General features: G+C 39.5%; 2 protein-coding genes across 2 annotated transcripts; both read left to right on the top strand.

Annotated features, from left to right (window-relative positions):
* Positions 1-6,893: 6,893 nt before the first annotated feature.
* On the top strand, positions 6,894-9,346 carry LOC150038572 (uncharacterized). The gene is made up of 4 exons (XM_090313648.1): positions 6,894-7,512; positions 8,333-8,544; positions 8,704-9,020; positions 9,247-9,346. Exons 1-4 carry the CDS (start codon positions 6,894-6,896, stop codon positions 9,344-9,346), a joined length of 1,248 nt encoding a protein of 415 aa, XP_090169774.1.
* A 1,759-nt stretch (positions 9,347-11,105) lies between these two features.
* LOC150038571 (uncharacterized) lies at positions 11,106-11,414 on the top strand. Its single transcript, XM_090313644.1, has one exon. It carries the CDS (start codon positions 11,106-11,108, stop codon positions 11,412-11,414), a length of 309 nt encoding a protein of 102 aa, XP_090169770.1.
* Positions 11,415-12,291: the final 877 nt, after the last annotated feature.

Here is a 12,291-nt window from a genome sequence, read left to right as displayed (position 1 = left end):
AATTAGCACATTGTCCAGCAAGTTTGAGTTCGTTTTCGAGACTTTTGGTAAGGTTCTTGAGGTATTTTAATGTTTCAAGGCCCCTTATGTTACTTAAGTATGCGGTAAATTTGGATTTGCAACCTTTGGTTCTTATTTTGGCGTAGGATTGAAAGAGTTACTGGGTCGAAGTGTAATTGGACCAAATCACACTTTGATATGTGGTCAGAGATACTTGGACAAAATTTGGATTGGATATTAAACCTTAAATGATTAGTTTAAATGTTGATTTATGTTATAGAGTTGGATTCAGGATTTAAAGGTTTAAAAGAGATTAGTTGTTTGGATAAAATTTATTTACACATGTTCTCGAGGTAAGTGATTTACTACCGATTCACCTTCGGACCCCAGGTTGAAAGATGAGATTGTGAAGGCATTGAAAGCACTATTGTGATAGTATAATTTGCCATGATTGATTGATGTATGGACTATTCAGCCTGTACTTGGAACTCATGAGTTATGTTACCATAATGATGATAATATGTTATGGCTTGAGATGAAATTTGACATTGTATGTTGCATGTTAGACCGATGGTGTCTATTAGCACCCTTATTGGACTATGTACATCCCCTCTGTAAGTTTTGGCATCCTTATGGGATTGCCACCTTGATATTATAACTCTTCGGAATCACTTCTGACGAAAATGGGTCTTTGGGTTCGCCCCTTATCCCTATGCCTATGCCTATGTTCGGGATGCACACCTTTGTCTCGATAGGGCGGCTAACATGTACACCTAGTGGTCCCAGTAGTCAGTCACTTACTGGATATTTTTATACTCTCTCTTTTATCCACATTTTTTCAGGTAAATGAAAGGACAAAACGATGAATGACAAGAAGAATCCGTGACCGAACCTTTGGCACTTGCCAAACACTTCCGCCTATGTTTTATTTTTCTCATGTTTTCATGTTTAGTTTAGAAGTTGAACATTTAAATCTCTGATTGATTTATTCAAATATTTATTTATTTTGTTTTTTAATTGATTATAGGGGTACCCCGAACAGGGAAATTATATTCTTTGGGATTTTATATTAGAAATTCATTTTATGAAACTTTGTTGAATTTAGACAGATTTTGCTAAAAAGTCATTTGATTTTTATGCATACTTGTAGTAATGTTCCTTTACCTACTTAGAGCGTCAGGTCGTTACACTAAGTATCTCCACATCAAAAAGAGATCAACCTTCAACATCCACTTTTGACCGTCTCAAAATGTCAAGCGAATAACATGAAAGAAAGATGAAAACCTTAAAGATAATACCATTTTGTGAAATAAATAAGTAGGAGAAGATTCATAGTCTGCTCCTTCATTCATGAAGAGGAAGTTGTCAATCAATCACACAAATACAAAATGTTCCATGACGATGAAGCCAAAACTCATCATATTGATGAATCCTACAAATGAAGAAGATGAACGAAGCCATGATGAAATAAGAGCTTCTAATGCTTAATGCTTAAATGTAGAAGCTCCTTATCACAAGAGCCTAAACTGCATGGTGCTTCTAGCCTGCATGAGCTTAAAAGGTGAATGGTAAAAAAAAAAAAAAAAGAAAAAAAATCTTTCGATTGAACTACGTTATGACTTGATCCCTATTCATTAAAAAGGGTACGACAACCTTTAAGTTCAATTTAGTAAAAAAGAAAAAAAAAAAAAAAAAAAACCAAAACTTCTTTAAACTCAACCTCAAAAGCTTCAATGTCGCATCTTCAAAAGCAATAATTGAGGATATGACGATGCTTTCTCAAGTTTAAGTGCAGAGGATTCACCAATACTCTGTTCCATTTGTAAAGTTGGATGTATTGCTCTTCTCCATGGTTGTGATTTTGGCGTAGGATTGAAAGAGTTGTTGGTGCTGAGGTGCAATTGGAGCGAGTCACAATATTAATTCTTAAATGTTAAGTTTACATGCTGATTTATGTTATAGGTTGAACCTGTTCTGGGAACTCATGAGTTATTTTGACGTGATAATTATAATATGTTATGGCTTAAGATGAAATTGGACGTTGTATGATGTATGTTAGTTTGATGGTGACTGTTAGTACCCCTATCAAATTATGTACAACCCCAATGTAAATTTTGACATTGTTATAGGATCGCCACCCATGTTTATGATATTGTGACTCTTTTGAATCACTTCCTATGAAAGGGTGTCTTTTGGTTCGTCCCTTATTTCTATGTCTATGCCTATATTCAAGATACACATTTTTATCTCGATAGGACAATTAGTATGTACACCTAGTGGAAGGGACAACTATCAACTTCTAGTTCACTCCCTATGTTTTTTTATACTCACTCTTTTATCTATTTTTTTGGGTAAAGGAAGGAACAAAACGACGAATGACAAGAAAAATCTATGACCGAGTCCTGGGACTTACCAAACACTTATGCCTCTGTTTTATTTTTCTCATATTTTCATGTTTTAATTTAGAAATTAATCATTTAAATCCCTGATTGAATTATTCATATATTTATTTAATTTGTTTTCCAATTGATTTTAGGGTACCGAGTGATGAAATTATATTCATTGGGATTTTATATTATAAATTCCTTTTATGAAACTTTATTGGGTTTAGACAGGATTTTCGAAAAATGTCCTTTTTAAGTTTTATGCATACTTGTAGTAACAGTCTTTTACCCATCTTAGAGTTGGATCATTACAGTTGGTATCAGAGCCTGAGTTTTTAGGTTTTGCAAACTGACTTATTGTGTGAGTCTAAAGTTTTCCATTTGTTAGATTTTATGCCCTAAAACTCGTAGATAGTAAATGTAAGTAATTCACCGTCATCAATAAAGTGTTGTGTTGACAATCAACAAGCAGAAGCAATTTGGATCTTAAGCATTCTAATTCCATCAATTTTAGCAATCAAGTAAACATGTTCAGAACAATGAGATAGGATTTCAAGATATTACATTTGAAGAATTCTTCAATCCTTCAGTTCTAGCTTGAATCTTCACTGCAAATGCTTGTAGACCACTACGTAATCTTCCTTATTATTCTTTCCTACGTAATCTTCCTTATTATTCTCTAGGACCTTTGATTGGACTGTAAGATCCAAAATGAGAATCAATTAAAGAAAATTTTGGAGAATTTTCAGATCGAATGTCAAGGCCTAGAAGAGAACCTTCCACCCTCAATTTTTTGAAATTACATGTCTATCATAACAACTGAAATTCAATTAGTTTCTATACAGCCTTCTTCCATGAGGAAGAGGTAATGACACTCTATACAGCCTTCTTCCATGAGGAAGAGGTAATGACACTCAAACAATTTTGAAGAAGTGGATTTATGTGGTGTAACGTAAAGTGGAAGAAGTGAGAAAAATCCACTTCTTCAAAATTTAAAATTTAAAATGAATTTTAACAAAAAATTCAAACAAATTTCAATTGAAATCAAACTTCAAAAAATTTTTAAAACTAATTACATAAAATATTAATTCAAAAATTAATATTTTACAATAAATTTTAAAAAAATAATTCTAAATAATTAATTAAATAATTTAATATCTAATATTAAATTATTAAACCACCAATTCCACAATCATTGATCTTTATCTATGTAATTAATATTTAAATCATGTTTAAATATTATCCAATTCTCTAATTTTGTTTAATTTAATAATTAAATGTTTAATTATATTGTATATAACGTTTCAAATGGGAAATTTCACAAAATCACCCGAAACCCAAAAACTTTTCTACCGATGACCTTTTCCCCGTACGAAATTTCAAAATTACCCCCAGCTTTTAAAAAGCCTTCAGACTGTTTGTTGAACGCGCGTCTCTATGAATACTTTACATTAATAGGGTCTCCCTCCATTTTGTTCATTTTTTGATCGTTGAGAGAATACTAACCAACCGGATAGAGAATATTAAGCGAGGGTTTAGATATTACTAAACGATCGGATAGAGATTGTTAAGCAACCATATAGAGAATACTAAGTGATCGTTTAGCTAACTATTACGCGATCTTGTTGGAGGAGAAATTTTGGACCAATTACGAATCGCCACGTCATTTATTAAATTAACGAAGAAATGCCAAAATCATCAAATTTGGGACTAGTTAAGAGTTGACATGTTTTCTAAATTGAAATTGAAGACGAATTCTAATGACGTCACGTGTTTTCGTCACGAACGTTGGGTTGAGTAAAATTTATTTAGCTCAATTTGACGTTATAATTTGGGTGTTGGTTCAGTTACGCCCCAATATGTGCTTAATTTAAGCCTAAAATGCCAAAAACGACACAAATCCAATTAATAGGGCCCAAAGTTCGGACCCAAGTCTAATTAATAGGACCCAAAGGTCAAGCCCAAGTCCAATTAATTGGGGCTAGAGACTAGGCCCAAGCGCATGAGCTCTTCTCTCCCAAGCGCATGAGCTCTTCTCGTTCCAAGGGGTCAGCAAATCTACATTCAGAGAGCCCAAAGAGAATTCATCAACAAGCAGAAGACTCCCAAGACTCCTAAAAGCTGCAATCTTAGAAGACAGAAAACCCTTGAAGGCACAAAAACTCTTCCAAGACTTCTATTTCAAGAACATTCTGTACCTTTCTTCTTTAAGTCAAGCATATCCACTCAATTGAGAGAGAATAAGAGGATCAAGTACTAGAGATCAAATCACATCGCATCAAATCAACATCGATATCAACACCAATTCAAGCTCAACTCTATGAAATATGTTTCTCAGGAAACCTCGTGTGAACAAATTGGCATGCCTAGTGGGAAATCTCTACCTTTCATCTCTCTCTTAGCATCCAAACAAGATAAATGGCACCAAAGAAGATGGCATCCAGAACTTCGTCCACAAACAGCTCTTACACGGGGCCTGTCACTCGCCGTTGCTCAAGGGAAGTTACACAGGAGCAAGAGCAAAGCTCCCTCATCATGCACAACATCTTGAGGCAAATGACGGAGTCCCCACAAAGCGGGTTTGTCATCAAGGAGAACCCCTATTTGACAACTCTACTTCCGCCTCAAGCAAGCCGAAAAGGGATTCACAGCCATATATGATTTCTATCATGATGGCAGATGTAACGGCTAAAGCGACCATGACCGAGATGGAAAGGAAGATGAACTTTCTAATGAAAGTCATCGAGGAACGAGACCATGAGATTGCTGCCCTGAGAGAATAGATGTAGTCTCGAGAGGCTGCTGAATCAAGCGAATCACCTTCGGTTAAAGCAACTGAAAAAATGAAGACCGTGCTGCAAGAAAACCAACTGCAAAAATTGGCTTCGGTGGCCTTTCTGTCGGTCCAACAGTTGTAAGACATGATCATGACCTCCATATGGGCTCGGTATAGAAGCCCGACTCAGACTTCCTTCATGTATTCCAAGCCATACACCCAGAGGATCGACAACTTATGAATGCCTACAGTGTATCAACCCTTAAAGTTCCAACAGTTTGATGGAAATGGCAACCCAAAGCAACACATCGCCCACTTCATAGAAACATGTGAGAATGCAAGAACAAGGGAAGATCTGCTAGTCAATCAGTTCGTCAGAACCCTTAAAGGAAACACTTTTGACTGGTTCATAAACTTAGAGCCTAAGGTGATCGACAACTAGAGCAACTTGAAAGGGAATACCTGAATCGCTTCTACAGTATTATATGCACCGTCAGCATGATGGAGTTAACAAACGCCAAGCAATGAAAGTAGTAGTCGATCATTGATTACATCCACCGATGGAGGGCTTTGAGTCTGGACTGCAAAGATCGATTCACCGAACTCTATGCTGTGGAAATGTGCACACAGGGTATACACTGGGACTCCTCTATATCCTGCGGGAATAAAGCCCCATACCTTTGAAGAATTGACAACTCGCGCCCACGACATGGAGCTAAGTATCGCAATAGGGGAACAAAGGACTTATAGATCCCCGAACCGAAGAAAGATGATAAGGAAGTAAAGGTCGCCGAGAAGATTGTGAATGGTGTCATGACGAAATCAATGGTCATTAATACGACCCCGTTCAAGTTTCCATCAAAAGGGAAAAAGAAGAAGACGAAAAAAAAGATGAATGAGGCGAAAGACGTCGCCCAACTCTGAAGGAGCGGCAGGAAAAAGTCTATCCGTTCCACGACTCTGACGTCGGATATGCTTGAAAAACTGTTGAAGAACCACCTTATCCAGCTACCGGAATGTAAATGACTAGAACAAGCTTGCAAAGTGGACGATCCCAATTACTGCAAGTATCACAGGATCGTTAGCCACTCAGTTGAAAAATGTTTTGTATTGAAGAAGCTGATCCTCAAGTTTGCTTGTGAGAGGAAAATAGAGCTAGATCTTGACGAGGTGGTCCAAAAAAATCATGTTGTGGTGATGGTAACTCCAAGTACACTTGCACTAATCATATGTTTTGAAGAAAGTGAGAGTTTGGTCTAGTTTATGACCTTCGAACCGGTAGTTGTGCGATTTCAGTAGGAGGTCCAAGCCACGAATCCTCAAAACAAAGGAGAACATGCTGATAACGATAATGAAGGTTGGATCCTTGTGACACGCTGTAAGAAGAAAGGGTCGAACTCTACCTAAAAAGATTCATGCTCCTTTTGAAGTTACAAGAGATGGAGCAAGACACAAAAAAGGAAGGGTAGAAAGAAGGCCCGAAAGCCCAAGCTATTGACGAGAGAGATGAGGATGTTCCTCGTCCAAGGCGACAGGTGACATTAGCGGATTTCCTCCCAAAGAACTTCTACGATTGGGGTTTAGGAGAAACGCCAGAAGCTGCTACATGTCATGTTGTCAGCATCACAAAAGAAGAAGATACCCTTCCAAGACCATTGAAATCGGTAAGAGAATTGAAGGGTTTATCGTTATTCAGCATAGATGACTTGCTCTCACTCCCTCAAGAAGCTAAGATGACCCTTATTGAGGCGTTGTTGGAGTCCAATGCGTCCGGTGCACCAACCTCCGCAGCACGTGCGAATGCCTCGTGTTGTACATTCATAGATTTCTCAGATGAAGATCTGCTGCTAGGATCCAAGTTTCACAATAGGCCCTTATACGTCTTTGGGTACATTCAAGAACTAAGAGTGGGTCGAATTGTCATCGATAATGGATCCACTGTCAATATAATGCCTAAAGCAACTTTGAAACAGTTAGGCATCTGCGAGGAAGAGTTGTCGAACAACAAGTTGGTGATTCAAGGGTTCAATCAAGGCAGCCAAAGGGTGATAGGCATGATACGCTTAGATCTCCTCATCGGCGACCTAAAGGCTGATGCGTTGTTTCACGTTATAGACTCAAAGACCACCTATATGTTGCTACTAGGGTGCCCTTGGATTCACGGGAATGGTGTGATTACGTCAACACTGCATCAATGTTTCAAGTTCTACCAGGATGGGATTAAGAAAGTTGAAGCAGACTTTAACCCATTTTCTGAGGTTGAATCTCACTTCGCAAATGCGAAGTTTTACTTAAAGAGCGAGAATTCTGGTGAAACAATGCCTGTAAAGATCTCACTGACAAAGAAAGCAGGTGGATTCGGGTCAAGGTCCCCAATAGACATAGAGAAAGAAACGAGTAGCAATACAAGGCTTTAGCCCAAAAGAGACTGGGACATCCCCCAGTGTTGGAGGGACACTCGTGGTGAAGGACGAAAAAGCCTCAAAGCCTCTGATTCTCCGCTATATCCCTTTATTGAGACGAAAAAAGGGTGAATCACCTTTTACGGAATGCTCAAAAGGTTTGTAGGTCGGTGATATAGAAATTCTAAAGGAGAATTTCGTCACGCCTCTCATGCCGATAACGAAGTAGGAAGTCCACAAGCCGGAGGTGGAAGTGACAAAGTTAAATCTTCTCGAGAAGCGAACTAAAGACCGATTCGATCCCAAGGCTTACAAGTTGTTGGCGAAGGCGGGTTATGACTTCACAACTCACACTAAGTTCAAGAGCTTAAAGATTTATGAGCAACCCAAAGGAAAGCGAAGGAAAACCCCGCACTCCCATTTTTTATCGCCTAAAGCACGAGAGGGTTGAAGATCGCCTCGACGAACATGTCTCTAGTGAGACAAAGAGGAAAGGAAAGGCCTACGATGATGCCCCCAATACGACTATAAGAAAGAGGGGGCCGATACCACGGGCATGAATTTGGCGACGCCTCGACCTTAAAGATGCTGAAAGTTCATCAAACAAGAGACCATCAGGAGAGGTAAAAATTGATGGAGAAATTAGTAGTACCATCTCCTTACGCATGAAGAGAAAAACTTTCGTTACTTTAAACACAAGTGAGGGCACACTCAATGTAAAGAGGCGCGACATTGTCTTCAGCAATCCTTATAATGGAAATTTAGAGTAGGAGGAAGGCGAAACTTCGTGCCACCACATCACCATCACCAAAGAATCCAAAGAAGGTATGATCAAGGAGGAAGTGGAGGACACTCCATAAGGTCTGGAGGACGATGGTCAATCCATGGTGGAAGAGCTCAAAGAGGTGAATCTGGGCATAACCGAGGAGCCGTTCCAACTTTCATTAGTGCATCCCTCTATGAAGAGGAAGGGGGCGAATACGTGAGTTTGCTCGTTGAATATAAGAATATTTTTGCTTGGTAATACAAAGAGATGTCGGGACTGGATTCGAAGGAAGCGATCCACCATCTTGAAATCAAACAAGGATGTCGACCAGTTAAGCGAGCTCAATGACGCTTTCGATCGGAACTTATCCCCCAGATTGAGGTTGAAGTCAACAAGCTGATTGAAGCAGGATTCATCCGCGAAGTCCAATACCCAACGTGGATAGCCAACATTGTCTCGATTAGAAAAAAGAATGGGCAGCTTCGTGTCTGCGTAGACTTTTGTGATCTAAACAGTGCATGCCCGAAAGACGATTTTCCATTGCCCATTACAGAGATCATGGTCGATGCGACAATGGAAAATGGGGCCTTATCCTTCATGGATGGATTATTTGAATATAACCAGATACGAATGGCCCTTTCAGATGAGAAAATAACAGCATTTCGAACCCGAAAGGGATATATTGCTACAAGGTAATGCCCTTCGGGGGTAAGAACGTTCGTGCTACTTATCAACGTGCTATGCAGAAGGTGTTTGACGATATGTTGCAAAAACACATGGAATGCTATGTGGATCACCTTGTGGTCAAGACCAAACGACGACAAGACCACTTAAAAAATCTAAAAATTGTGTTCGATCGCCTGTGAAAGTACCAGTTAAAGTTGAACCCCCTCAAATGCATGTTTGGTATAACTTCAGGGAAGTTTCTGGGCTTCGTTGTGAGATGTCGAGGGATAGAAATAGATCGATCCAAAATCAATGCCATCCAGAAGAAGCCGAGGCCAAGGAATCTATATGAGTTAAGAAGTTTGCAAGGACGTCTGGCCTACATCCGAAGGTTTATTTCCAACCTGGCAAGGCGATGTCACCCCTTTCAAAGACTGATGAGAAATGGAGAAAAATTTGAATGGGATGAGTCTTGTCGAAATTCCTTTGATAGCATAAAGAGGTACTTGCTCAGTCCTCCTGCCGTAGGAGTCCCAATAGCGGGCAAGCAATTGATATTGTACATCGCAACACAGGAAAGGTCACTGGGGGCATTGTTGACACAAGAAAGATAGAAGGGAAAAGAGCGTGCTCTCTATTACCTAATCGGACCTTAATTCTCTTATTGAGAAAACGTGCCTTGGACTCTTCTTCGCTATAGATAAGTCGAGACATTTCATGTAAGCCTTCACAATCAGTTTAATTTCGAAAGCCGACCCCATAAGGTACGTTCTGTCTAGGCCAATCATCTCGGACAATTAGCCAGATGGGAAATCATGCTTCAATAATACGACATCGTTTACATGTCACAGAAGGTGATTAAAGGGCAAGCATTGGCCGATTTCTTGGAGATCACTCGGTTCCATCAGAATGGATGTTAAGTGAAGATATGCCTGACGATGAAGTTCTCTTCATAGAAATCACGGGGCCTTATGCCATGTTCTTCGATGGGGTGGCCCGAAGAAGCGGTGCAGGGGAAAGCATCATCCTCATTTCGCCGGAAAACCACATGTTGCCTTATAGCTTCGTGCTTGCTGAATTATGCTCGAACAACGCCAAGTACCCAGCCCTGATAATTGGCTTCCAAATGGCTTTGGAGATTGGGATATCTTACATAGAGATTTTCGGTGACTCAAAGTTGATAATCAATCAGCTCTTATGTCGTACGATGTGGAGCAGGACAACTTGAAGCCTTACTTCATTTACTCTCAATATTTGATGGGAAACTTTGAAAGTATGACACCGGAGCATGTCCTGATGATGGAAAATAAGAAGGCAGACATTTTAGCAAACTTGGCTATGACCTTGACGATTCTAGATGATGTATCTCTTAGTATATCACTTTGTCGAAGGTGGGTTATGCCTCCGGTTGAGACCGCATGTGAAGAAATGAATGCGATATCAGTCTACTTAACTGACGAGGAAGACTGGTGGCAACCTATTATAGATTACTTTGAACATGGAAGGCTTCCGGACGACACTTGCCATAAAACGAGATTCGAAGGAAGGATGCACATTTCATTTAATATAAAGGGGTTTAGTACTACCGATCCCTTGAAAGACTCTTTCTGTGATGCCTTGGAAAAGAAGAGTCGACGAAGGCTTTAGAAGAAGTGCATTAAGGCATATCTGGTCCAAAGTTATAGTTCCAGTTGAAAAGGATGAGTTACTACTGGCCAGGGATGATCCACAATTTAATGGAATACGCAAAGAAGTGCGAAGCGTGTCAATATCATGCGAATTTCATTGATCAGCCACCCGAGCCTCTGCACTCGACTATAGCCTTGTGGCCTTTTACAGCATGGGGACTTGATCTGGTTAGCCATATAACACATAAGTCATCAACAGGGCATTCTTATATCCTCGCAGCCACTGATTACTTTTCAAGATGGGTTGAGGCTATCGCTTTAAGGGAGGCTAAGAAAGAGAATGTGGTGGACTTTATCTGTACTCATATCATATATCAGTACGGTATCCCCCACTTAATCGTGACAGATAATGGGAGACAGTTCTCCAATAGCTTGATGGACAGATTGTGTGAGAAATTCAAATTCAAGTAGTACAAGTCATCCATGTATAACACTGCCGCGAATGTGCTGGCAGAGGCATTTAACAAGACGTTGTGCAACCTACTGAAGAAAATTGTCTCCAAGTCGAAAAGAGATTTGCAAGAAAAGATTTGTGAAGCATTGTGGGCTTATAGCACCACTCATCGTACCCCTGCAAGAGTCACTCTGTACTCTCTCATTTACGGGGTAGAGGTTGTCCTCTCCTTGGAGAGAGAAATTCCATCGCTAAGAATGGCAGTACAAGAAGGGTTGATGATAGAAGACAATGCTAAGTTGCGGCTCCATGAATTGAATGCACTGGACGAGAAATAGAAGCTTAACAAGCGTTGGAGTGTTACTAGGCACGAATGTCTAAAGGTTTTAATAAGCACGTAAAGCCTCAATCTTTTCAAGTCGGGGATCTAGTTCTCGCTATAAGAAGACCTATTATCATGACAAGACATACGGGAAATAAGTTCACGCCCAAATGGGATGGGCCCTACATCATCCAAGAAGTCTATACAAATGGAGCATACAAGATTGTTGGTCAAAACGGACTAAGAATCGACCCAATCAATGGAAAGTTTCTCAAGAAGTTCCCAATCAACGACAAGTTTCTCAAGAAGTTTACACTTAACAAATGTAATAAAAAAATTAACTACGTTATGACTTGATCCCTGTCGTTATAAAAGGTACGTAGGCCGCTTAAAGCAATTTAAGTTAAGTCATGTGAAAAAACAAATTCAAGTGCATGAAGAAGATGGGAGCTTAAAAGAAACTCCAAGCCCTGAAAGTTGCAACATGATAAAGAGAAATGTCTTCTATATAAGAAAGTTCCAACATTACAATATGATAAATAAATCTAGCAATCAAATAGAGCATAAAGATTACAAAATTCTTGGAACCCCCAACAACAACCACATGGGTGGCTAAGCAGTGTGTAAAAGGTTGGATCGTGGTACCCAATTGTAGTCTTTCAGCTCCTGTTGCATAGCCTCTAACATTTGGTTCAACATCTTCAAGGCTTTCACGTCCTTATCAAAAATAGCAGGAGTAGTCTCTATGTTGTTTATGGCCCCTCTCATGTTGGAGCTGTCAAGCTTGTTTTGATTCAGAAGATTCTCATTCTCCAAGAGTTGCTTCGATATTTCGACTCATTCAACTTTAATTGCTGCTAGCTTCACTAACAACTCTTCCTCTTCTTGCAAAG

The sequence above is a fragment of the Benincasa hispida genome, chromosome 1 (genome assembly GCF_027475165.1).
Source record: "Benincasa hispida cultivar pf3 chromosome 1, pf3_genome.v1.1, whole genome shotgun sequence".
NCBI classification, from domain to species: Eukaryota; Viridiplantae; Streptophyta; class Magnoliopsida; order Cucurbitales; family Cucurbitaceae; genus Benincasa; species Benincasa hispida.
The sequence above is the reverse complement of the archived record's forward strand: the minus strand, read 5'-3'. Positions and strand labels throughout refer to the sequence as shown.